The sequence below is a fragment of the Mesitornis unicolor genome, unplaced genomic scaffold, assembly GCF_000695765.1.
Source record: "Mesitornis unicolor isolate BGI_N332 unplaced genomic scaffold, ASM69576v1 scaffold7094, whole genome shotgun sequence".
Classification (NCBI taxonomy): Eukaryota; Metazoa; Chordata; class Aves; order Mesitornithiformes; family Mesitornithidae; genus Mesitornis; species Mesitornis unicolor.
Window position 1 is genome coordinate 32,994 of NW_010177953.1, and position 27,962 is coordinate 60,955.

The following is a 27,962-nucleotide window of genomic DNA, read 5'->3' on the forward strand; positions in this document are numbered from 1 at the left end:
CTGTAACCCTTCAATGGCTAGTTTGAGAATAGATGGCGTAAGCTTGGAGGCTTGCTTGAAGGAGAAGTTGCTCCAATCTATAATTAGAATGAAGCCATTTATTTGAAGCTCCTGATCTTCGATGAGCACTTCCAAGGACAGTAGGATAGCCCGAAGAATATCTATGAAGGAGTTCCTAAAGCCAAAACAGAAAAAAAAGAAAAAAAACCAATGGTTGCAGTTATCTTCAAACCTCAAGATACTGAGCTTTGCTGTGGATGGGATATGAGCAAGGGATAGGGATTTATTCTGGTACAATTCTTCTGAAAAGAGAGTTGTTTCAGAGGTGTCACTAAAGTGCTCGCACTCTGAAACTTACATTCCTCTGCTTGATGTGATAAATCCTGCTCACTGATGGATAAAATAAACCCTGAATTAAATCTTTTCGACTCTTCTGGCATTTCTTACAGTAGATTTTAGCTAAGCTACTTTGGAAAAATATTTGTCTGTGGTGAAATGAAATGGATTCAGGCTATCAGTTTAAATCCCTGCTCCTTGGGATATACTTTACCAGTTTTTTTTGTTTGAAGTTTTTTTTTTCACTTCTTTTCACTTCTTTTCTTTCTATTATAAAGAGGAAAATCAGAAAAGGAAATAAATTGGTCTGATACTTATATAAATGGTATGGTTACAACTAGGCTCCCTGCTCGAGTGGAGGGAAGGATCCAAGGCTTTGCACAATGACGTTTGATTGTTGCTTTATTTCTGCAAACCAAATGCAACATGGGAAATAGCTGCATCAACTCAAAATGAGAACTCTTTATTAATTAGCAGCTACCAGTAGGCTGCTGCAAGGCTTCCCTCAGCTCTGGCAGAATAATTAGAAACCATGGAGGCCCTGAAGGAGATAGCAAGTGACAGAATAGAAAATGTTGAAATGATTTCTTTAATGTGAAAGTCTGTACTGGGAAGCCTGGGCTGAGATCTACTTCTATCACATGCATATTACAAAACTGAGAGCTGGACACTTTAATGACGTTTTTCATATTTACACCTGAATAAGCTGCATCAGGCCCTCTCATCATCTGTCCTTCCTGTTAAGATTTTTACAAACAGCAGGGTCTTTTAGAGAGCAAGAAGCAAGGAAATATTCAGAAAGCACAGCCTAACCTTCTGTAAAATGAAATTGTAACATACTGTTATTGCAGTCTGCTTTACTTCTGCATAATTCTCAAATTTTGATGAGGCCTGAGGTCTATTACAGGGAAGGCTCACATCGTGTTCTCCCACGGAGATTTTCATTTAATCCTTTTCTGCTGTTTTCTTTAATTTAATACAAGTCATCTAAGCCTACAAGAATGCTGTTTCAAATTCTGCCTGAGAGAAAAAACCTACATGCAGTCAAAACAAACCTCTCTACCTTCAAGACCTCTACTCCTGAAAGGCAGCAACACATGATAAATTTCTATTAGAAATAAATGGTGAAGTGTTTTTTTTATTCTTTCCCTTTTCTGTCAGCAGGTTTTGAGGGGAAATCTACCTTCCCTGTGCCTTTCTGACAAAATTAGAAGCTTCTCTGGAGTATAATTGCCGAGGCAACTTGCTATACATAGAGCTTAAAGATACTTAACTTAGTTGCTGCTGAATACCAGACCACCTCTCATTTGCAATAATGGGACAACCTTGACCTTTTCAAATTATATAGGGAAGCAGTGCTGAACAGACAAACTGAAGAAGTATTTTCCATAGCAATGTAAGGCGAAGGAATACCTATTGGACTGACATTTCTTTTTAGTCTAAATTTATTTCAAAAATCTGTGATATGAATATACTACCCACTGCCAGGCTGAAATGGGTGATGACTTTCAAGCAGCAGCAACAAATTACTAGACTTTTGTTGATGAAAAAAGCAATTGCAACTCCAGACCATATCTACTTAATATATCCTACAATACTCTACCCCAGCATCCCTGTTCAAGGTGGTTAGCCTTCCACAGGAGGTGCCCCATGGGTACTCCCAGAGGTGCTCAGTGGCTCCAAAAGTGTCCTCAGCACACATGCCAACCTTCTCCACTCTCTTGTTGGCATCAACATAGAATGATATTATCATTCATCAATGGGCTTTCTGACTAGATTGCAGAAGATCAACTAATCCAGAGCTCAATTTAACTCCAGATTACCAATTCTTAATATGAACCTAATTCTAGTTTTATGAAGGTGTGAAAACAGGGTCACAGTGTGAGCAGAACAGGTTTCAACCCTCACTGTGGGAATAAGTTTTCTTAGCAGAACATTTAAATTCATCTTCATGGTCCTGCTACTTCTGATGCTTTTAAAAGCAGTGTAATGATTTCAATAGGGCTGTTTGGAAATTATGCATATAAGGTATTTTCTGTAGTCCACTTAAACTCTAAATCACTATGAAATATTTTATTTGACTGAGCGTAAAATCTTCCTCTCAGACTCTATGCTGAGGAATTGCAATCTTTGTTTGGATGTCTATATAAATTACCAGGTTACCAAGCAATTATTCACCTGTACTTCCCTGTACTTTCAGTAGAAATTGTTTTCCTGGGAGACATGGCACCCAGTTTTATTAGTGTGTAACTAATGTGGCTGTCCCCTGCCCAGATCCCACCCTTCCTCTATGTATTTGCAGTTTTAAGATATGGTGTAGGAAATAACTCAAAGTGAACATAAAGATGTTTTTCAGATGAGTACAAGGAGACATGGAAGCTGCACACAAGTCCTCCAGGTGGGCTGTCCTCAGGCACAGTGTTTGGTGAATGCAGAGCCTGGACAAAAATCACACAGAGTGCCACTTGAGGCTGAAGTCCTCTGCTCCCTAATCTTGAGGCTTTGAGACAAATCATTCAGCTGTGTGACTGATTTGCATCCAAATAATTTTTTATGCATGAACACAGAACCACTTACTATTAGTCCATCTCTTTTGTTCCTTTGCTTAATGTTCCACTCCCTTCTCCAAACCCCCTCCCCACCAGTTTAACCCTCTCTCACACACATACACAAAAAAGTGAAATAAACTGCAATTACACAAAGGGAAATGTGTAAGGTGCTGTAAGGATTCAACATGAAGCCTACTGAAGTGAGTCATTAATGAGTTACAAAAGATTTGCACAAGCCCCAGAAAGACAAAAAGGAGGAGGGAGGGAGAGTGCCTATCTTCCTTGACTGAATGGAAAGGTACCACAAAAGAGGCTCTTCAAATATCCTTTGGAAAATGGGAAGCTAGCCCAACAGAAGCTAGTGGTAAGGAACAATAATGTCAAACAAAAATGAAGCTAAGGGATTTGGTGGAGAGATTAGCCAAAGGCATAACATGAAAATAAATAAGAAGAAATTACTTAATTATAAGAGGCGTAAGCAGGCTGTGAGAGAATCCAAAGGCTCAGTGGAGTACCAGGGTGCAAAGGGAACAATTAAAGGGGATAAAGACATTTCAGGGAAATTAAATGATCTATTTGCATGTCTCTGCCACCAATCATTTTGAAGAGGTATGTGGATAATAAAGCTCAGGGACTGTTGGAAAATAAGGTGTCAAATAAGACACATGGCAAGAAAGTGATACATTTTGGGGAAGATAGTATCAGTAAAGGCTTTTTCCATTACCTTCTCTGAACAGTTAGGCACAGACTCTGTTATAGGCATGTTAGTGAAATTAATTAAATTATTCAGATGGTTAAAATTATGAACATATAGAAGTACTGGCAGCTGGAGCCATTAAGATTTCCTGGTAGTAAGCAAAAACAGCCATTAAAAATCCTGACTGTCCCAGAAGACAGCAGACTAACAAAGTTTGGACCAGTGCCGTTGGAAGTTGCAGACAACTCAGCTTAACATCCCTAAATAAGTAACTGGTAAGAGCCCCTCTCCTGTAATACTTAGAAGGTGGCTTAGTTAAATGCAAATGCAGATAAAAGAGGTTTCTTTACTTGTTAAAAGCAATGAAATTATCCAATTTTAAATGAAACAAAGAAGTGAAGCTACACCATCATATTTAACATAAGCTAACAAAAGACTAAGCTATATAAAACTGGTTTCATTCATTCTGTTTGAACACCTAAGAAGAGAAGAGAGTATAGTACACCTCATGACAAAGCTACTGCCAAAGTCAGATAATAGTTAGCAAGCTGCAAACATGGCACTGATACAAATCAGGTAAGGGACCACATCTTGCTTTGTTCCCTCCCCTCACAGTAAATCAACGGAGAGCAGAAATGCACACTTAGCACCAGCCAGGAGAGAGCTGGCACTGCCCTGCAAGGACAATTCCCAATGGGTGATGAGGATGTGAAAAGAAGGACCAGAAAAACATGTTCAGGTTGCCCTAAATTATTTGAGTTAATTGCAGTTGAAGAAGCTGTAAGGAAGGGCCTAGGATGGAAGACATGAACAACAAACAGATTGATGCTGGTGGAGGAAGGAGTACCTAGGAAAGAACATTTTGAATTGCTTTCACATGCAGAAAAGGTATGGTGCTCATGGAAAAGCCCTTGGAATCCAGTTAGCCAGGGTTTGAACAGGTGTTCATAAATCATACAGAGTCAGTAATCACAGAAACACAGAATCACAGAATATTAGGAGTTGGAAGGGACCTCAAAAGATCTTCCAGTCCAACCCACCTGCCAGAGCAGGATCACCTAGACTTGGTTGCAGAGGAACATATCCAGCTGGGTCTTGAATGTCTCCAGGGAAGGAGACTCCACAACCTCTCTGGGCAGCCTGGTCCAGTGCTCTGGCACCCTCACAGTAAAAAAGTTTTTCCTTATGTTCAAGTTGAACGTCCTATGCTCACATTGCCCCTTGTCCTGACACTGGCTATCACTGAGAAGAGCCTGGCTCCATCCTCCTGACACTCGCTCTTTACAAATTTATAAACATGAATGAGGTCACCCCTCAGTCTCCTCTTCTCCAAGCTAAAGACACCCAGCTCCCTCAGTCACTTCTCATAAGGGAGACGCTCCACTCCCTCAATCATCTCTGTGGCTCTGCCGGTGGACTCTTTCAAGCAATTCCCTGTCCTTCTTGAACTGAGGGGCACAATTTATTTCAGCAGGTTCTCCTTTTAGATCATGAAGTGTTTTTAAGAAACCTCCGACTTCTGATACTGTGTTCTTTGAAAACATCTGGGTTTTTTAAATGCGTGTGTTTATTTTAGAAATTTAAAACTCACCTCTGCTGAAAAAAGCACTGACAGTTACTGACATACAGACCTCGCAGAGTTGTGACTTGATGCAATCTCGTGATCATGAGTAGCTGTCCTGCCCCTCTGGCATCAGAGGGAAACGGCAGTCAGTCTAAGCACTGCAAGATCTGCCCTTTTAAGACCCTTGGGTGAGAAAAGGCCCCTCATATGGGGCAGCCCCAGGCTGATGAATAACCAGGAAGAATAACTGCAAAATGCAGAGTCGTAAATAAACATGGTGACTCACTTGACTAATCCTGCACCAGAGAAGATGAACAGCTGAATGGCAAAGCTCACAGCTGACTCACGCGCTGAAAAGGACTTGTTTGTCTCAGCTGTCTGAGGTCTGAATAGCACATATGTGTGCAGAAATCAGCAAGGCTTGTCTGCGATTCACAGAGAAAATGCGTTGCATTCATAGAAAATGTTCACAACAAATATTTTGACCAGCCATGGGTAGCTTACTTCACAGAACAATTCAAAGCCTTTTAAACTCTTTAATCGCAAAAATATGAATAATTAACCAACATGCAAACTGGAGAAATTTTTGCACAACAATATGAGATTTTTTCTTATTTTGTAGGGTACCAACCCTTTCTTTGTCATGCCAAAGTTAAGTTACAGACTTTTTTATGCAGATAGAACTCCTACTGAGTAAAACATAGGTTGCATTAAGTTAATATCATAGTTCCAAATTATTCTTCTGTCACATCCAGTGTAGCTATCTTAGGCTGTTACAGTATGTCAGCTTCAGACAGGCATGTCTCTTGTTTTGTAATGAAAAGATAGCAAGTTTTTCCCCACAGCATCTGTGTAGTTCTATAAATAAAATTCCCAAGTAACTTTACATCCAGGATAACAGACTGTATAGATAAGTGTACTGATCTTTTTCTCTGGAAATGGTTAGTCCAGCAGTGCATTGGACACAGAATACTGTAGATTGAGCTGAGACCTGAGCTGCATTTAACAACATTAGAAACCCACTGCTTAGCTTATAACTGAACTCAGGCCAGTCACCCCCAGATATCTGGCTGGCTTTGAATTCCTGCATGGAGTGAGCTGGAAGCCTCTGCTACTGCTAGGGAAGAGGAAATGTACCAGCCTGCAGAAAAAAACTGCATCAGTTTATTCTTTTATCATGCAAAAATTGTCTCTCAGTGGCTTTCTTAAAGATATAAAAATATTCCCTATATAATATTCCTGTTGGAGTTTCTTCTATGTACAAGTATTATGAGCTTCTTTTGCTGTCACTTTCCACTTCAGTTGAACTCCATGGCAACAAATAGCCCTTGAATTACACTCTTTGCATTCAAGCCAGTGTTACAAATCTTCTCCTACATGCATTCATTCATGTTGTGGGCACCCTTGCCAAATTAATACTTCAGCCTTGCTTTTAATGTAACTGTGCAAGGACCCTTTCTTACCTGCAATTTGGCTGAAAAACAGGGACCTTTGCAGCCCCAGTGCTTGAGGAGGGAGGGGGCAGGTGGTGAGGCTCTCTGGACCCCTGGTAGAACCAGCTTCCACCAGAAACCTATACACGGGAAAGAGGAGGTGACATCTGCTATTCCCTTTGCCTCAGCCCAGGGACTTGTTACACTGCCTAGCAGGAAATCAGTCCAAGATAAAGCGTAAAATTGTTACACTCCAGAGAGCTCCAAAAATCCCTCCCTCAGCTCTCCAGAAACTTCATCTCAAATGGAGCAGGCTGGGTGAAGCCTTCCAGGAGCAGTGGGCAACTCTGCTATGCAGCCTGCTGCTGAAAGGAAAGGCCAGAATTGAACTTCAGGTGCAGTACAACTGTTCCTCTGGCCGTGGGTTTGTTTTATTCCTTCAGGAGGCAGTATTTCTGAGCTACACACTGGTGATTTTCTTGCCTTTTTAGTACCCAGAGCAATGTCATGGTTGCACGCTGTGCAAATTTCTCTGTTGAGAAGGAGTAAGTGACAATCACAGGCAGCGTGTTATGATACTGTGGAAAATATTAAGAGTCCTATGCTACGATGCCTAAATGCAATCAATAAATCAATACTGCAGAGCCACTGCAGTAATTTGCCTGGTTAGTCCCAAATGCAATGTCCCCTGCGAGGAGTGTGGGGAAGAGCAAAGATTATAACCCAGCCTGAGCGCAGACAGGGAATCCATGGGGGTTTCAGGTTGTTGGCCTTCACTGTTAGAAATTTAGAGGATGACATGTGGGAACAAACTGATGGTAACAGGATCTGTTTGAGAGGTAGTTTTTAATCTCCTATGGTGACCTTATTGATGCTGTGATACTGGTCCCTCAAAGCACGGCTGTAGTAATAATACACAAAATGAATGCTGGTATGTGAATGGCTTATGGTTAGCAACACTAGGATTGATGACCTCTGCTGTTTTATTTTATTCTATGTGATTGCGTAGCCCTTTCTTACTCCCTCTTGGCATTGCAATCCACCCTTGAATCACACTAAGCTATTTACTCAATTTCTTGCATCATTGTGTTCCACAAGTTAATTTTTCATTACAGAAGGGGAAAGGATTTTCTTCTGAACATAATGAAGCTGCTGTTTAATCATAGAAAGCAATTATTCAGCTCCTTTGTCCTGTTATTAGAAGAAGGTACAAATGGCATCACCAATTCAGTCTTTCTGCTATCGTCTATTCTCTGTATGATTCCAGTATACCTTCTCAAGCTTTATCTCTACTGCATCTTCAACATCTTTCCATTTGAAATAGCCCTGGACTTTTTTGCCCCCTTCTGGAGCAATTACTTCACTTGTTCATAATGCTAATGAATTCCTTTCATTGCTTATTTTTTTCGACAGGCATTTTTTACATCCCCTTCTTTTTGAGATAACACAATGTAAAGTGAATTCTGTATTCAAGGTGAGTTTGGAGTATCATTATACATAAAAGAATATTTTATCTTTTCCTATTTATTCTCCATCTCATTCTTAATGCAGCCTAACATCTAATTAACTTTTCTGACCACCACTGCACAATAAGTACACTTCTTAATTGTACTGTCCATAATGACCTGATGTTTTTCTTAAAAGGTTAAAAGTAGTTGAAAACCCAGAAGAAACTGCTGGAGTTAAGAGAGGAAAAAGGATCTGCATACAAGATGTGGCCGCAAATTAAAATCCAACATGTTCTTGCGCTGTACTTACACTTCTTTGCATAATAAATGCTGCTTTTCTAGGCCATTCTAGAGTTTTCCAAAATTTTTGCTTATCTTCACTAACCTACATAACTTTCCTTTTACTTTTTGTCACATCATCACTTTCCTCATCTACATCTGCCAAAAGAATATTACTGCTGGGCATTATGATAACATAACTTTGCCACTTACAAATCTTACCTCTGCCTCAAGTATCAGGGCCACTTTTATGTGCAAGGCAAGGATTCACCTGCATATTTATTAACTTTTCTGAAAAGACTCAAATACAAACTTCACGGGAAAGATTTTGATTAGCTAACTAAATAATATATTTATGCATTTTACCTTAGACAATTCTAACATCTAATTGTCCCTTTGGTTGCAACCAGTCATTCTTACAGCAAACCTCAATGATGACTAAAACAAACAGTAAAGTTAAAATTAAATAACTGCTCCGCAGTTCACATATTCTGAGAGTCCTGAGTCCAGAACTACAAAAGTCGTGTTATCGCTCATGGATATTCAAACAGCACCTGGTTATTCACACAGCACTCATCAATCCAGAAAGCTTTGAAAAGTATAGCAGAATGCCTGGAAGTTCATTCAGAAACTAATTTTTCTCTATCTGTTTGGAAAGTTTAACTGTTCAGCTAAGAAGGAGATTCCTTCTGTGTGCTTGAAATTACAATAATGAACTTTCAGCTGGTAATTAATTGTAAGCTGACAATGAACCCAAAAGGTATGAATGAAGTCACCTCTTTCCTTCTAGCACCTAGTCTGACAACTCTGTGAAGCTCTAAGATCAGAGGAGAAATCTGGTCTATCTGAATCTCACACTTTTAGAGCCACAGATAGCATATAATTGCTGTGATTGACAGATGAGAGCCAAAACTTGCCCATAAAAGCAGCCCAGATTTTGAAAAAATATTCTGCTGAAGGGTCCCTTTTACTTGTGCATGGAATTATGGAAGGTACATTTGATTCTACAGGCTGAAGAAAGTCAGAAAAAATCATAGGAAAACTGGAAAATTAAGTGAGACCAGATGGTCAGGAGCAGATGGTATCAGACTCAGGAAATGACGATCCATCCAGTAGGAAGAGCAGAACTGAGCTGATCACGGTGAAAAGCCACAGTAAACTGAGACCAAGTTATGGGTAATGTCCTGTACACGAAACACCAGACAGTGCGCATGAAGGTGACAGTTGTGCAGTGCTATGTCTTTAACAGAAGCATAACATGAAGAAGAAAAATTAAAATACAACATCCCAGTGGACTTCATTAATAAAATAAGAGTAACATCCTCCTTGACCTGTGTGAAATGAATGCACATGTGGAGACAGAGTACTGCAGATCCCACAGGGGCACGTCTAGAAATGTTTCATAAAAAGATGGTGGAAAATGGCCTGTGTATCTTCATTGGCAAAGATCATCCTGTGGTAGTAATGTGTATCTCCACATGAAGACTTATTAAGCAGTTTTGGTAACACCAGACGGTATAATGGAGAGACAGAGAGACCTTGTTTTATTCTTTCTTTCAGGTGGAATGAATGAAAAAAGCAAAGAAGGTATGCACAGTGAGCAGATATGCCACCAATGAAAACAAAGAAATAATTTGCAAAGAAAGCAGTCATAAACATCACAAACTTACAATGGCTCTCCAGCAAAAATGGCATTTTAACTATCTTAATACATGGGATTATTTTAAAATAATGATGTTATTAAAAAACTTGGAGAAGTCCAACGATCCATATGCCTCTCTATTGGGGAGCACGTTAGGGTTTTTCTATAATAACAAGAACAGACTGATGAAGCTGTGTGGGATGTCATCATCAAAAGCAAATAATCAAAGCTGAATCTCTTCAGAGATATTGGGTAAGAGGTTAACAAGACATGAGATGAAGAAGTGGCAAAACGTAGAAAAGTAAATATATCTTGGTAAACACCTAAAATAGCTATTAAATCAGGCAAATAAGTGTGTACCTGTGTTTATGTCTGTACTTAAATCTGGGCAGTGAAAGTGGCAGACATTGAAAAGATGTACAAAAGTGACATCAATCACAAAAAAGGATTATACATTATTTCAGTTGGAGCCCTTCAGGACTAATAAAAGACAGACATGAAAATATTCTAATCATTTCCTATAAGCAAATGAAAAGATCTGTCAAGAATTATATACCAAATAGGTTTCCCACTGGAACAATACACAACTTTGATGTAGCTGACAAGACGGAAGAACTTGGTATTATTGATGTAGAAATGATCATTGGGGAATTCAAAACAGATGCTATAAAGATTCACAAGACAGCAGTCTAGGAAAAATTAACTGCAGATCTCTTCAGAAATAATGACGAAGAAAATTTGCTGTAATGATTCAACTGAGCAGAGGAGAGGGACTAGAAAAAACAGTGAACCTGTGTAGATTTATGAAATAGAGAAGACTGTTAAAAGTGTATGGGATCATGACGCTGCCAGCCACAAAGAAGCTGCTTTGCACAGTTACTCTGAAAAGGATATATAGTGCCATGAAGCTTAAGAAAAATAAGTAGTTTTCATCATAGCCACTTCTGAGTGGATAATATTTCATGCAACATCACTGAAGAAAGTGAAGGAATTAATAGCATCCGCGATTTTCTCTAAGAGAGCAGATTTTTTTCCATAAATCCACTGAAAGCGTAAATGAGAGATATTCATAGAAGACTCCAAATTTTACCAAATTCTTAATGTGAAAAAATGTGATATGATCCAACCAGCAATGAGGATTCTGGTCAAAATTTACCAGTGGAATTGGAAAAAAGGATGTCTTCCTACTCATGTTTTCCAGGTCTGTCTCAGACTTCACTGAGTTTTGGACCTCCCATGTGGAAAGCAGCTGACAAGAAGTTGCTTTGGAAGATCTGGATTCTATGGACACAAGACTCCCCAATATGTCAATCAACAAAAGACTGATCACTGAATAAATTTTATAGCCACCAAGTAGAAAACAAAATTTATGAAAGATACCATCAGTCTGAATCATACCACATTGTAGGAGAAACCTGAAGGACTAGTGTTGAATTTAATTCTACAGGCAATATGAATTACAACTGCTTCTGTAATGACTCCAGTGAATGGCACAATTGCTCCTTTTGAAGGGGAATTACTGAGGATGGAAATCAAGTATCATCAGCTCTGTACTGTGTATCATTGCTAGCCTTTTACTATTTGTATTTTTTTGTATGGATGACAGTAATGGAGCAAAAAGATCTGCCTAAAGGAAGATAAAGATCTTTTTCTGTTGATTTTACTACCACTTATGCAGAATAAGCTGGTTAAGAGGAACAAAAAATGTTCAGATCCACAGACAGCTACAACCACATGATGTTTTGCAAGTGGGGAAGTGAGTTTTCCTGGGATGTATGGGGTTTCTTTGACAAAATAGTCAATATAGTCAATAGTCAAAATAGTTGCAAAATACAGTATTCTGAGAGAATTGGAAGACAAAGTGAAAACAGGTGAGCCTAGAAGGACTCCCTGCAACACAAAAAGCCAAGTGGAAATTTCTGCAAAGCAGCAACCAGAACAAATTAATGGGACTGGCACAGTTCATCTAGAAATACAACAGTATGTAGTCTGTTTAGACTGGCTTTCTTGAAACATATGAAGTAATTGTGGAACAAAACTATTAAAATGAAGGTTGCAAATTGAAAATTAGAAACTGCTAGGGTTACAGTTGTTCTCAAAATGCCGCCTGTGCAGGGTCAGTGGGCAATATAGCCTATAATATATTTTAAAGTATGATTTCATACACCGTAATCACAAAGTGAAAAATTAAACATATTTTAAAACTCTAAGATAAGTACTTCATAGTTTTTGAGTACTTCATTTTTTTGTGAATGCTTGGCATATAATTTCTCTACTGAAAAAAAAAAAAGGAAAGAATGGGCAATCTACCTGAAGCATTTAATCAGTGCTTTACTTTTATGTCATTATCAGAATTGGAAACCTTAAATTTTTGCAATAAACTCTGCCTTTAAACCTAGATTGCTAATTCCATGATCTAACAACATGAAGAGATTTTCCTGGATAGGGTGGATCTTTGTGTCTGTCCTGGTTTACTGGAACAGAATTTTACAGTCAGTTTTCTGTTAAAGAAAATTGTAATTTTGTTATGACTACAACACTCTGTTGCAAGAGTGATGGAGAAAAGATTGTGGAGCCTTGTATTGAATATATGTTAATGGTGAAAGGAAGCCCAGCCTGCTATCCTCTATTCCTCTGAAGCCAGTGCAATTTCTTGGTTCATGCCAATTCCCAGTAGCCTGCAGATTAGTGTTGCAGGTGCAGTGTGGTCCTTGCCTTGGAATAGTAATGTTATGTTATTATTTTGGCAGGCTATCAAATTTTCTTAGGAATTGCCAGTGAAAAACAATTCAAGAGGTTTATAAACTATTAAAATTCAGTTGAGCTGAAAACAGCATTTCATGTGAACTGCAATTTTATGAATTCTGAAAGAAAAGTTTCATTAATTTCTTATTGCAAAAGTTATCAGCAACCTTCCGAACCACACTCACTTCTGTACAGTAGGGTATACTTATATGTGTGGATGTTTAGTCTCTCACTTCTGCCAACCACTGTTTCAGGATATGCTGTTTCTGGGGGAAAAGACTGCAGTTTAAGTTTCCTAAACAACTAGAATCTACATTGGTGATGCAACATTTTATACTTTTTTATTTCTGTTTGTATTGCTTTTTATTGTGAATTTAATATTATGAATTAAATTTTTTCCACACTTTCAATAAGAATTCTCACATTGTCAATACAGAGAATTAATGAAGAAATGTGGTTAACTGAAGTCACTACTCTACACTACTCATTCAATTATAAATAATTGCTCATGGAGAAACATATGTAACAATTAAGTACAGAAAATTGTAGACAGCTGAATTTTTTCTGCTTTTGAGCTCAATGCACAATGTTGTCCTGCCATATCTCATACTGGTTTTTGTAAGAGGCAGCTCTGGAACTGGTTAGCTGGAACAACCAAGATCTTGACTCCAAACACGAGCAGTAGTGATCACTTCAGTGAAGATACAGACAGCAGGAAGGCCCTATTTTGTCACAGGTCAGCAAAAAAGAGGTGGAAAAATGGTCAACAGGCATTGCCATAGCAAGTCTAGATACATGGCCTTGAGAAAAATGCCAGAAGGAAAACTTCAATATTTGAGGTAAAAGTGGAAGTCTTGAACAAATAAATCATCCCTTGTTTTCTGGAAAGTAGTTGCCTGCAGTCATTGGTACAAGGTTGTTCACAAAGAAACACCTGATTTTTTCATCTATTCCTTTCAGTAAAAAAACCACCTTTATGAAAACAGGAAGTCATAATTTTCTTTGAGATCTAACTGGTTTGATGTTAAGAAAATGAGGGATTGGTTTGATGTTAAGAAAGTAAGGGATTGGGTTACCATAAGCATATTATAGTTTAGCGAAATACCTGCACCTTGAAGTCTTTTTTAAAAGTAGTAAAGCCTGCTTTTAAGGAGATGGCATTGGAGATGGCACTGTGACAGGGACAATAAGGCCTTTGGGTGATTTAATATATATAAGCTGTAATTTAGTATAATTGAATGGCTTGTTAGAAGTGAAGGGTTTGCTAATCACTGGGTATCCTTTTTCAGTCTGTTATTGCCTCACAGTTTACACTGTACTGGAAGTGGAAAAGTAGGCAAGGAGAGTTCATTCCTATAGATCTAAGCACACGCTTATGACACATTGGTTACAACAGCAGAATTTATTTGCTTAAAAACAGCTGTGGTACATCTCTTTTTTCTAGCCAGTGCTTTGACTTCACAAAAATGTTACTAAAAGGGCCTTATGGCAATACCAGAGAAAAACTACAAGTGATCAAGTCCCTGCAAAATTAATACCAATATGCTACAGTTAGTTTCACTCTGCAAAAACACACAAAAATCAGAGTGCCTCCAGCCACTCTGTATTGCTTTTTTCCCTGATCTGCCAGAACTCTTCATGTTTCCATTCCCTAGCACTCAGTTGGCTTAGCTTTAGTTAATATTTTGTAAATTCAGTATTAATCAACAGTGCTTAATGGTCAAGTAAATGCACTGGTTTCATTTCTGCACAAGTGTATTAAGCCATAAAGTACTTAAGCAAACGTTTAATGTAAAGCATACTCATAGTCTCATCGCTGCATTTTGTCTCCACAGTTGAATGTGTTGGGGCTGCTCACATGCATGTGAGTGCATACACTGCTGAATCAAATGTTGTGAAAGAAACTTTTCTTTCTCTTCTTGCTCTTTGGAAATGTTAAACCCTATATGTTTTTGAAAGAATTAGATAAGGAGGTTCCCTGACTTCAACCATGCAATCTTCTAACTCGTAGTTTCACGAAAGTTGGAAAACACACTTGTAGTTCACCTATTCTGACCTAGTCACATGCACTAACTTTACTAAAGTGTCCACAATATGACTGCAGGCAGGAATTAGGCCATTTGTCATTCCAGAAGTAGGAAACTGCATGACAGAGTACAGCACTGGCACAGTGGGACCTTTTGCGAGCAGGACATTGATGAACACCTTCCTTCCCTCTGCACTTCACCCCTGCACTCTGCTGCTCCTCCAGTCCCAAACAGAGCCTCTCCTCAGAGGACACAGCTAATCAGGGTGCAGAGCTATAAATCACACCGGCTTCATGATGCTGTACACTTCTTCCAGAACAACTATTTCCACATTTTTCCCCTTGTTTCATTTTCCATACCCCACCATGCCCACACAGGAGCAATTCGCCACATGCAGAAATGGGTCCATGGCTTACGTGCCCTCCTTAATTGCTCAGCATCACCAGCCTGGAAAATGGTTGTTTTCTCAAGATGCTACTAGTATAGTAACACTTCTGATCTTTCTTGGTACTTCAGGATAACAATATAAGCATTTTTTATTGAAGATGCATTTGTAGACATTTATAGTGAGCCATAGCCTAGGCGAGGCTTCAGTGACAGTCCTGAGATTTATTTTCCACCATGCCTTTGGGAGATGTAGAGCTTCTTGTGTCTGCTTACTGCAGAGAGGTTGGACTACATGATCTTCAAAGGTCCCTTTCAACCCAATACATTCAATGATTCTATGATTCTTCAGGGTAGAAAAAAGTAGGCAAAGGGGTTTGTCCTTCCTATCCTGGAGTAAGAACTGGACCAGGACTGAAGTGTCTCTGTGGATCAGGTAGAAGCCAGTTCAGGTTTCCTGCTGTCTCTTTTGGGAAACAAGATTAAAGAAGACCTTACCTTCAAAGCAGTGGCGTGACAAGTGGAAAACATAAAGTTATTTCTTCCCTGTGTCACTGATTCACTGCCTGATTGTGTTCAATTCCTGCGAGCCCCTCCATTAGGTTTGGGGTGCTCTCCTGTCCTGGGATGCTGTGAGGTGCATGATGTTTGGCCCTGCCTTGCTGTCCCAGGAACCCACCAGTGGTCCCAGCCCCGAGGGAGCCCCCGAGCCCCTGACACACTCTTCTTCATTTAGACAAGCTATTCAATTTGTCTTTTCTCTTAACCATTTAGAGTACAAACTTTCTAGGGTGGGAGTTAAGCTTTGCTTCATTTTTTCATCTCTTAGTGTGTTAGGACCCAAGTTAGGGCTGATAGAAAAAAAATAACAAGTTCACATGGAACATTTTTTTGGTTGCTGGTTAGCACAAGATAGCCAGTATTAGTGCAATGTCATTTTAGACACATGGTGCAATAAGCAGTCACTCAGGTCAACAGCCATGGTCTGGATTGACTGGACAAGAGTTTTGATGCTGCTCCATTTAAAGGCTGTGGATGTAACTGCTTGCATTTTATTACATTTGACAATTGCCTGTAGGTTACCTCTCTGCATTATATGTTAATATAACCTTTGCTATTCACTGTCCTTCCCTGGCTCTGGTGCAGTTGAATGAGAGAGTAAACTCCTTAAAGTTCAAACCTGCTCCAAGACAGTCAGTATTTCTGTCTTGGTAGGTCCAGTAATATTCAAGAACAACATTTAATGTCCTGGAAACTTCTAGATATAGCTGTGCCAGAACCATACCCCAGTGTAGTTCAGAGTTAAGATGAAAGTGGCTCTACACTAATTAAATTTCATTGGATGTAGGGATGTGGCTGCTGACTAGGTCAGCTGAAGGTCCTTCTTGTGCTATTCTCCTTGACAGCAACTAACAGGACAGGCCATGTTTCCCTTGCATTAACTGGAGCATTCCCTCCATGAACATGTAGCCAGCACTATGCCTGCACTGTGACACTTCATGGGCAGCCACACTCAGTACTTCAGAAATGCCCTCCCAGTAAAAGTATGGGAAAAACTCAATACCTCTGAAAGACTCACACAAGAAAGCTCCATTCTCACCCATCTCATTTGCATACTCTTCCTGATAGAGGACTTGCTCACTGATACTTTTCTTTATTCTTAGCACTTCTTTTACTGGGGTCGTGTCAGAATGCCCCTGTTAGACAACTATTTCCAGATGGGCTACCTACCTAAAGATTCTCCAGATTTTTCATATAACAGATAGGCATAGCAGCCTTTTGCATAAAGTCAGGATACCAGCATTATTTAGCGGTTTCCAACAGGGTCTCATAGACGTTGGAGACAATGAGTTTTGCGACCATTATCCAGTTTAGCACACAGAGAGCAAGAGACACAGCTCCAGCATAGGAAACAATGACATTAGAACACCATAAAATATCAAAACTATCCATTCTCAAATGTAACTGAGGCATAAAACACCCAGCATGTATTCAGAATCCCAGAGGAGAAAATTGCTTTTACAGAGCATTTCTTATATTCAAGACAGTCTGTTGGACTTTTGGATACTAGATGTTACTGATAAAATGTTTATGTTCTTAAATTGCAAGGTATCTTAAAGCACCTTCTGAGTTTATCCTCCTCAGAGGTTTATGACAAAGCTAAATTAATCCTAGAAAGAGGGGATAGGATGTGACCTGACAGCATCTCTAACATTTCCTGCACTGCATCACCATAATTGCTCCTAGTTTGTCTCTAACTTCTTCAGTAAAAATTCTAGTGATGAGGAGTCCACAGAGTGCCTCTCTGCTCCTGAACCAGCTTAATTATTGGAAAATGTTTTTTAATTTTCAAAGTTCTTCTTAAGACTACTTAATTTGCTTTTATTCTTTATTCCCATCCCTGAGGAAATGGGGAATTATTGACTACCAACTTCTATTAAGGTAAACTTTTTTATATAGGCATATTCCTATTCCATCTCTTATTATCTTCAACTTTTATTAGTTATATTTTCCAAACTTCTTGTTTTACTATATTTTCTAGACTTAACTCAGTTTTGCCTCTCATGCTAGTACTTAGGTTCCAGATCAGGTGTGGTGAGTGAAGGTGCTGGTGTCCGGCAGACAACACTCCTGTGATACAGCTCAGAGCCATTGCTTCTTCAACTATATCACCTCACTGTGTAGTTCCATTTGTACTCCATCCTTGACCCTCAAAGGCTTTTGTGTACCTTCTCCATTAATCAACTATGGATACCTTATTTAACAAACCAAGGAATGAGAAAATCCCAGTAGAGCCCACCGTGCCAGCCAGGACTAAAGCAGTAATGGCATGTCTGGGATTTCACAAGGCTTGATGGCTTTTAACATAAAGTCTACATCTGATATGCCTCTTTTTGAATTAAACCCCCAAGTGATCCTGAATTACTTTTAAATGAATCATACAAAATGTTCTCTGAAATAAAGTGAATATACATGTACCTGTGTATACATTTTAGCAGAGAATAATAATAAGATGCTGGAAAAAGGAAAGGTATTCATTGTCAGCCATGGCATACACAAATTGCAATTTTCTCCAGACTTGCAAAGCTCTTTTATTCAAACAGAATTGAAGGCATTATTAGAGTGAAACTGAATTTAAATTGCAGTAGCCAGCTAAAAGTGGTTTACATGTAAATCAGAACCTAAGAAATGGAAAGGTTTCCTACTGTCTTCTCTAGGTCAGAGTTTATTCCTCCTCCTTTTTTACCTCAGTTTTCAAATGAATATTGCAGTGCATTTGGAAGGAGGATTTTTCAGCAGTCTCTTTCTCTTTCAATATAAATCACATTTCTCCTTTTGTGCTTACACAACAGATGGGTAGGATTATCCCTGTGACAACAAGGCAAAGCATTCCTATTCAGAAACCTTGCAAAGTGAGAACAGCTTAGAGGATCACAGGTCCAAGATAATGAGAGGATGGAGATGCCTTAGATAAGGTTATCACACTCCGGTGTGGATTTTCCTGGTCAGAAATACCTATGCAAAGTGGTACAAGCACCACAAACACTCTGCAGATTGATTTGTGCATATTTAGTATATGTGACTGTTAAAGGAAGCCAGAAGGAAGAAAAGCGTAAAAGATTTAGCACTGGAAAGAGGAGTGCATGCCCCCAGTCACACCATAGCAGTGATCTTGTGCTTGTTAACACTTCTTTCCACCTTTATACTTCACTCATATCTGAATGTACAGAATTCAAGTTTTTCTACTGACCTGGTATAAAACCAGGGGAACTGAAATTATGGCTTTCCGGAAGGGAGCACAGGACCATCTATGGGAAAGACCATGGAAGGTGTGGGAATGGCTTGCAACTGGAACTCAATTAAGAAAACCATATTAGTCTAAAAAGGTTAAAAAGAAAAAAGTTTTGAGCTTTCTGCTTTGTTTATTCAGACCATCAGCTGCCTGTATGTGAGAGCGCATGTCTTGTAAAATAGACATGAGAGTGGTTCTACTGGATCAGATCAAGGGTTCCTCTGGCCCCAAATCCTCATTGTGACAGTGAACAGCAGCAGATCCCTAACAAGGGGTTTGACACACAGCAGGCTGGCAAGGTTAAAATAGAAAACATACTAATTTGCCCCTGAAAAGCAAATATATCTTCCTATGTATATTGATATGTTAAATTCAAAAATATGGCTGTTAGTAGCTTAGAATCTTACCATTACAATCTAATCCTGAATTTTGTCCCTCTAAATATGTATTATGGGACATTAAATAAATAATCCAGATGCTTTATTCAAATAGATTGTTATTGATCAAATAGCATCATAACATTACTTGGTGCTGTGATTGATACTGCATATGATATGATATACTGCTTTCCTATGATATATGAAAGATAACTGTCACCACATGAGTTAATGCATGCACAGATATGTGTCATCCACTGTGTGTCTGCAATGGAAAAGTGGAAATGTGATCCCAACTTTCTATAAAGAAAAAGCACCAATGAAGATATTTCCATATTACCTTTCCCTTAAAAAAATTACTGTTTACTGGTACAAGTTGGCTTAGCATGGGCAGAAAATAGGCAGTTATATAGGAAATAGTTTAAGCAGGAGGATAACTGCCTGGCTTTGCCTTCTGTTCCCTGCTACAAATGGACACTCCTGGAAGTTTCCAGGGCTTAGATTATCATGGTATTGAAACAAGGAACAGTTGCTTGTGGTTGCTGCACTTATTAAAAATAAAACCTGTGAGAGTGCAATCCAAATTTAAGCCAAAAATTTCCTCTTCCTCAAGGAGTGATTCTGTTTTCTTCATTTTAGGAACTGAGTATCCAGTCATGGGATATTAATGATGGTGCTCCACCTGTTTTATTGGCTTACCTATGTTGAAAGAAGCAAAGTATCTTGTACAGAAGAGCTTTAAAAATTCCATTTTTAGGCTGATTCATTGGAAAGTCTTTAATTCTCCATCCTTTCCCTTGGCCTCCACCTCTGCTATATTAAATTTTTATGTGCCTGTGGCAGATGGGTGCTTGCACCATTTCTTTCCTCACATTATCAAGAGCATCCCAGAGATTTGTCGTCAGGACACTCTCACCAGTGCAACCATGGAAGAGGTCTTTGTCCTTCAGCTTTCACCACTGCAGACAAGAACACTGAAGCAGGGTGACCATGGTAGCAGGGTAGAATTTACCCCAACATGTTGTTCAACCATTTCATGGAGCTCAGCACCCCCCACACACATGTACATCGTGACTGAATTCATGCTGCCTGCTGTAACTCCTTTGGGATCACCCACCCTGCTAACAGCATCAGTTCCCAAGCACCCCTTGTGCTGCTCTGAGGGTGCTGTAAGGGAAGGATGCTCAGCATCTGCCAGGGTGTGGTGAAAAAAACAACTATTTTAATGTAAAATGCAATTGATACAGAAGCTCAGAGTTCAGAGGAAAGAGTCTAAAAGAAATCATGGTCTGGGAAAATAATATATCAAGAAAGTATTAGAATTCAGAATTTTCAAATGTATTTAAAGAATTCAGTTCAATATCTCCACTCTTTGCTGATGCTTCTACTGTATGTAGCCTATTAAATAGCTAGTCAGAGAATTACATTTTTTTCCCTCTCCTGACTCTCTGCAGTCTGTTCCTGCTGCAATACATGGATTTGCCTTAGCTCCTTTTAATTAGGTTGCGAAGTTAGAAACTGATCAGAAAATCAGAGATTTAGAAAAATGTATTTAGGGAATGCAATAAGTACAGATACGAAAAGTATTCTGATCTCTTTCTGCGAAGTCTCACCTCAGAAAACTTCTATTTATAAGAACATTCATTCATGGTTACCAGCTGTTCCCAAGGGTCAAAGGGACAAAGAGCCAAGTGGGATGTCATAGTGTTTGCCTTCATAGCGTTCTGTTGCTGTACCTCTGGTATAATGTTCTTTTGCAGAACCCAGCTGTGAGGATGACATATACAGCCAATGCAGAAGTATAGGTCATTTTCTAGGGACAAGGGACAAGTGTTAACACAACTGTATGTCTTTTCTACTACCCCAACATAAACCCTCACTCAAAATTGGGTTTTTTTGAGACAGCCTGGGAAGGAAGGGGAACAGGTGTGCATGTGTGTGTGTGTGTTTGCTGTGTATGTGTGTCTGACTGTGCATATCTTTCCTAATCAACTGTCCTTCTCTCTGGTTTGTAAAGCTTGGGTGGAATTGGATTTGATTGCTTTTCTCCACAGGAGGAAGGTGGCACAGAACCACTTTCCAGTCTGCCCTTCGTTTCCCTTTGTTATCCCATGGGTCAGCTCCAGCAATTGGATGTCTCACCCACTGGCACCATCCTTCACAGCTCTTCAGTCAGCCCTCAGCCCGACACCATCCAGTCACCTTCTCTTCCCTCTCAATATCGGTTTGATTGCCTTATCCCCCCTCCGTATATTTTTTTTTCCTTTCAGTCAGATTTCTCTCATTCTTCAACATATGCTTCATAACATTCCCAGCTGTTGTTTTTCTTTTTCTTTTTCAGACATTTTCTCTCTCTTCTTTGCTTCCCTTCTCAGCCCTACCCAGGACTGTCATTTGTATATGCCATCCTTCTGACATTCATATGGACTACAATTGGCTTCCCAAACACAGCTACCATAACAAATGGTACTAACTGAATTAAGTTTCCGTCTCCAAGCAAATTAAAAGTTTTCAAGACAGACCTCCTCTTTGTCTTCTTTGTCCAACATTTGATTTGCACACCTGTTACTCCTTGAAATGAGCATTCTGCTTATGCTACACTTCCTTCCTCTACTACCATTTCAGACTAGCTCAGTAATGTAATAATGTAAAGTGAATTATTCTTTAATACAGTGTGCTTCTAGACTCTTTGTTGGTCAATGCAACTCCTGAATCACAACTTTGATCTGTATTACTGTAAACATCTCCCAGTGCAGAAGCACTACCTCCTAATCTAACCCAAATACATGCTGTGTGAAAACCATTCTGGTGTTAGGCCTGGCCATATTTCAGCTGTAATCTCTCATAATAAACAACTATGAGGCTGAGTTATTGCCACAGTTTGCCTGTGACTATAAATCAGTCTCAACAGATGTTTATTCCTTCATATACTATTAAGCATCTGAGATTATCATTGAAATATATTGGAATAATCAACATTTGAGACATATTTGTTTATACCAGCAGGATCTGATGATGATAATATCCTTGTAATTACACCACTATGAGCATTCTCAGCAAGGACATAATTTTTTTCTACCTTTTAAAATATTTACAGCTGTTGGTTTACCACAATGTCAGAGTATTTCCTTGCCCTTTAGCCTATCTCAATGTACTTTCTCACAGAATGGTAAGTATCTGGCATTTGAGAGTCCTTGGTTAATAAGAGAATTTATGGCTAGCAGGTGACTTGGGAATATATGTTGTAAACAAAGGGATAGTTTTTTCTGCATGAGTGACTTTACAGAATTTTTGGAGCTATGTGACAGCTTCTAAGACACAATAGTCCAGACATGAAAATAGAAATTAATTACCACTTTACTGCAAAAGACAATGGGCAACCTTCTGCCCCCCTATCCCAAGACCTTATGCTCAGAGGATCATGACTGCAGATAGCCTTCTGCTGGGTCTCTACATAGAAATAAATTTTACTCTGGCTGAACAACCTTGAAGGAAATATCTTTACTTGGAAGATTAATGAGCACCTTCTGCTGAATTACTTGTTCACCCAAACCCCCATCTCCCCATTGTACAAGCAGAATATATTAGAAGGCAGTAGCAGACCTAGGAACAGCTGCAGTAGTAAGTGAAGGCTTTCTTCAATCCAGCAACTGAAAAAGACCTCTTACCTGACTTCTTAGAAAGTTTCATTTTCACTAGAGGTGCATCAGAGGACTGAAGGTTTACGTTTGGTAAGACTCAAGAAATGAAAAAATATGAGAAAAAGTATTCGTAACCCGGCACATGGTACTTTTGTTTTTATGTGAAGTCCTAGTTCAGGTCTCATCAAAACTGTACATTTGCATATATGCAAGTATTTGTTTTACAAACAGGGATTTTTTAATGGTGGAAATTATTTTGTCAAAAAAAGTTCCTGACAAGATCAGTTTGACATCCTTATCTGTCTTTATTACTCAATGATTTCCATTTAAAAATAAGGTGCTCTATAAGCAGTGGTATATGTGAAAGCTTTGTGGGTTTGGGGTGAGTTTGGGGATTATTCTGCACCTCTGAGGACTGAGCTCTGATCAAAGCAAATGATGGCCCTTCCCTGCATGGATTCTCTATAGTGATACAGCTCAATGTTTTTCCTCTCCCTCAGTGTGGAACTAATCTGATCTTGTTCTTTTCTATCCATCTGCTCATTTTCACTTATTCAATACCTCTGAAGTTTTCTGTTCTGCATCATATGTGATTAACATTAACAGATCTAGAGAGAAAGTGATGACATTATCTCTGAGAAACCTATCTAAAAAATAGAGCAAAATCGAACCAGTGCAGCACATGCTAAATGAATGAAACCTTGGCCCCATGATAGATCTCATCTAGTGATTGGGCAATAAGAATTCTTGTTCCTTGTGTTTTCTTTCCTAGTCATCAAGAAGGTTTTGGTCAAAACAATAATCATTACCGTTTTCAACAATGTGGAAGCAAAAATAAAATTCTTGCCAGTGAACTTTGCAGATGCCACAAAACCCATGCAATGATAATTGGTGAGGAGGACAGGTTTAGCTCTGCAGAAAAGCATGAATCACATGCTAGACTGTGCCCACATTATGGATGAGAATGTATGACACATTTACCAGTGGTGTTTATATTTTAGGAAACAGTGACTTGGAAGCAGATTTGAGCTGAACATGAGCTCAAAATGTGATAAAGTAGCTAAGAAAACAGTAACAATCTTATATCTAAAAGGAGGGAACTGCTGAACAGAAAAGATGGTGTTACCACATGATGGTTTATCAGTGAAAGTTTGTATTCAGTTCATCCATCTGTACATTAGCAACAATACTAAAATGACAGGAATTGTCTAGAAAAGAATGATTAAGAGTATTAGCAACCTGGAGAGTAAAGAAGTTCAATCTAATTAAGCTTTGGCGCATAAATATATTGCAAGACATTAAGATAGTGCAATATTTTGCAGAACATTATTTTTGCTGTGTTGGCTCTCCACAGGTGTGTTCTTTACCTTGTGGGCAACACAAAGTTGTTTTGTCCTCAAGGAAAAGGAGGACAGCTAGTTTACATTCATTATGGTTAAAAGTGAACACAAGAACCACTGCTTCAAAAGTACGTTAAAAGATTATGTGATCAGGACACAAAAGTACAAACATGGGAAGCTGTCAGTTTTGTGGTCCCTTTAAACTAACATAATCCAGCAGATGAAAGCTGAAGCTGGAAGCATTGAAACTGGAAATGAAAACCTAGCTTTCTAGAGATGCTAGATCTATCAATTACATTCTTGAAGCTAAAGTTACAAATGTTTCTAAAAGACCACATAGAACTTTTAACTTTGATACAGATAATCTCTTAAGAATATCTTGGATATCTTCGCATCTGGAATATTGCGTCCAGTTCTGGGCCGCTCAGTTCAAGAAGGACAGGGAACTGCTGGAGAGAGTCCAGCATAGGGCTACAAAGACGATTAAGGAAGTGGAGCATCTCCCTTAAGTGGAAAGTCTGAGGGAGCTGGGTCTCTTTACTTTGCAGAAGAGGAGACTGAGGGGAGACCTCATTAATGTTTATAAATATATAAAGGGTGAGTGTCACGAGGATGGAGCCAGGCTCTTCTCAGTGACAAACAACGATAAGACAAGGGGTAACGGACACAAACTGGAACACAGGAGGTTCCACTTAAATTTGAGAAGAAACTTCTTCTCAGTGAGGGTAACAGAGAGGTTGTGGAGTCTCCTTCTCTGGAGATGTTCAAAACCTGCCTGGCCGCCTTCCTGTGCAACCTCATCTAGGTGTTCCTGCTCCAGCAGGGGGATTGGACTAGATGATCTTTTGGGGTCCCTTCCAATCCCTAACGTTCTGTGATTCTGTGATTCTGTGATTCTGTGGATCTGATTTGTGCAAGCACATTATACAAAGAATATGTTTGTAAGATCAAGAAATTATGAGGCTGCTTCTCCCTCCTGGACATGTGATCTATACAGTCACCATACCGCCAAGAGAATAAATAGTAAAAATTGGTTTATGGATTATAGCCATGCTGACTTCAAGTGATCCTTTATAAATTATTATTTCTTTATAAAAGACCACTTATCACTATGTTTTAATGATAAAGAAAGAGAAGACATAGCCAGCTGCAAATGAGATTAGAGTTAGGAAAGGCATGCTGAAGGTTGAATGCTTCCTCTTGCATATCAGAATCACAGCATCACGTGAAGTGATTGCATTAGTATTCAGTTGAAATGTAAGCTTGTAAACATCTTGCCATCCCTGAAGATATGTCTATAGAAAGGTTGCCTAAGGTAAATGTTTGTAAGATATACACAATGCCTGCCTCTTTGGGGATTTTTTGTGAAATATATGTGGTTATATATTTCTTCTGGTTAACAAGGAGGTCATCCCTCTATTTACTTACAGCCCAAATCCTGTCCCAAATCCTTGTAGCACTTGCACTGCTAGAAAAGCTTACAGAAATTACAGTTCCTGTCATTTGCATCCATAGAGGAGTTGAGTTTCAGTGGCTGAAGAGAGGTAAAATTGCACATGATTTTTTATTTCACTGAAGAGCCTTAGGAAAGTATATTCTACCCTATTTGCCTCAGCCTTTCTTCTTTGAAGGTTAAAATTACGTTTAAAGAAACAAGGTATTTTGCTTGCAGGATCACTTTAGTTTTTCAATACACACACACACACACACTTATACACACATACTTAGATGCATATTAAAGAACTTGCAGACTATTTCAGCCAAAATTTGACAGGAATTGATGATCTGTCAAAATCTTAGCGCAGGAGTCTTAAACAGCAGCACGCTCAGCTTTCCCAGAGCAGGAACTGATGCATGAGGTTAATCACAAGGATTCATTTTGTTGACGGATCAGAAACCCAAAGCTGGCTCTATATAATACCTAAATCCCTTAATGCAACCAGCAGAACCACAGTGCTTCTGTCCTCTAAAGATGATACTTTCTATTAATTCAAGATACCTGTTCAATCATCTCTCTTTCCAAGCTGCTCGCTCAAGGAAAGGTTTTGTGGTTGGAAGAAAGGCAAGTTCACAGTTCAGAAAGACAGGAGAAAAACTGCTGGCCCCTTTTTAGCCAGTAGGACTTTTATCACTGGCTTCAGTTCTGCATTTCACCAAATTCCTTTTGTATATGCGAAGATACATTTCTGTAGCTTTTTATGTACATTTATTTACCAAATCTGTACATGCAAAGGAAAATTAGAAACATTTCTGAACTCTAATTTCACATGGAGATGAAAGGTTTCCCCAGAAAACATAACATGAAAAATTGCAGACATGTATATATCATTCTCTAATAATTTCTGTAACATAAATTCAAAGCTCCAATCTATTGACTTCTAAGGATAAGACACTTCCATGGACAACTATAGACCATGTCAAGACAAAGTCCCACCTAGAATTAATGAGAATTTATCTGAATTTCATTCTTCGGTCTGAATTTTATAAAAAAACCAGCAGAACACATGGCAATCCTACAGCTGATTACATTTCTCCATCTCACCATGAAGGCAGGGAAAATGGGATCGAATGACTTCTGATGAAGAGGGCAATATGGACACGGAGTAGCCCGTTTTCTCTGAATCACTTCAAATAGGTAGTGAAAGCTGACTAATCATATTAACATTTAAGGGGATCTTTTTATAACAATGGCTAGGAGATATCTTTGTTCATACCATTCTGTAAAGAAATGACCTGAACAAAAAACACGCTTTGCATAAATCTCCTATTTATCGGACTAACAAGCATACACTAACCAGTGTGTGGAGAAATCACAATGCAGTTTGAGGAAATTTCTTAGCATAGGCTGTAATCCCTGAAATTATTAAAATAAACAAACAAAAAAGATATGATAAGAGGTCTGGAGACAGGATAAATATGGTCAGTTCCTTCTGCACCAGAATTACTATGAAAACCCCCATATTTTTTGAGACATTTGCTTTCTGTCAACCTGTTCAGCTAGTCTATGATATTACTGAAGCAAAAATATAATAGGCATTAATGTATTTGTAGCAAACAGACACTATCTGGCTAAAAACTGTAAATATCTATGAAAAAAGCTATGAGGTATTTATTTGAAACACTGATATACTCTTATCACTCAGTGGTGTTATATCTGAAGAACGAGAGGTGATCAGATCAAAGTTTTAGTGAAATAGACTTATGGTTACAAAATATTTTACTAAAAATAGCCTTGCTGCTTCAAATATGGTCACAAACATTCATTTACAATTTGAGTGTAAGTGTATGTAAAAAGATAAGGACACTATCTACATTTACCTACTCTGATCCCAGTTGGCTGCAAAAAGCAGAAGAATCTTCCTGCCACAGTGGTCGCGATTTTCCAGTACTCCTGGGAATCCATCTGTCAGAGCCCGTTTGATTCCTGGATCATCAGCCTTGAAGTTTTTGAACATATCCAGATTTAATTGGCGGTACTGGAAGTACTGAGCCAGCAGTCTGAAGGCCTCAGTTTGGTGAAACTTTCTGGCTCGGAGAAATCTCAAGATGAAGGCATCATCTGTACGTAAAAACCCAATGTCGGGCCTCGTGATGATCATATCCCTGACTTGCTGGATATCCTGATGCAAAATGTCTGGGTTTTCATTCAGTTCCAGGCGGGCCTTCTCTATAGTCTCTGGACTAAGTCCAGCTTGTAAATGGGTCAT

General features: G+C 38.9%; 1 protein-coding gene across 1 annotated transcript; it reads right to left on the reverse strand.

Moving 5' to 3' along the window:
* On the reverse strand, positions 1-27,962 carry LOC104538919 (clavesin-1; the record flags this gene model as incomplete). The annotated part of the gene is made up of 2 exons (XM_010182287.1): positions 27,574-27,962; positions 1-175 (listed from the first exon to the last, which is right to left on the reverse strand). Coding segments are annotated over exons 1-2 (564 nt in total), but the record flags the coding sequence as incomplete, so codon positions are not given.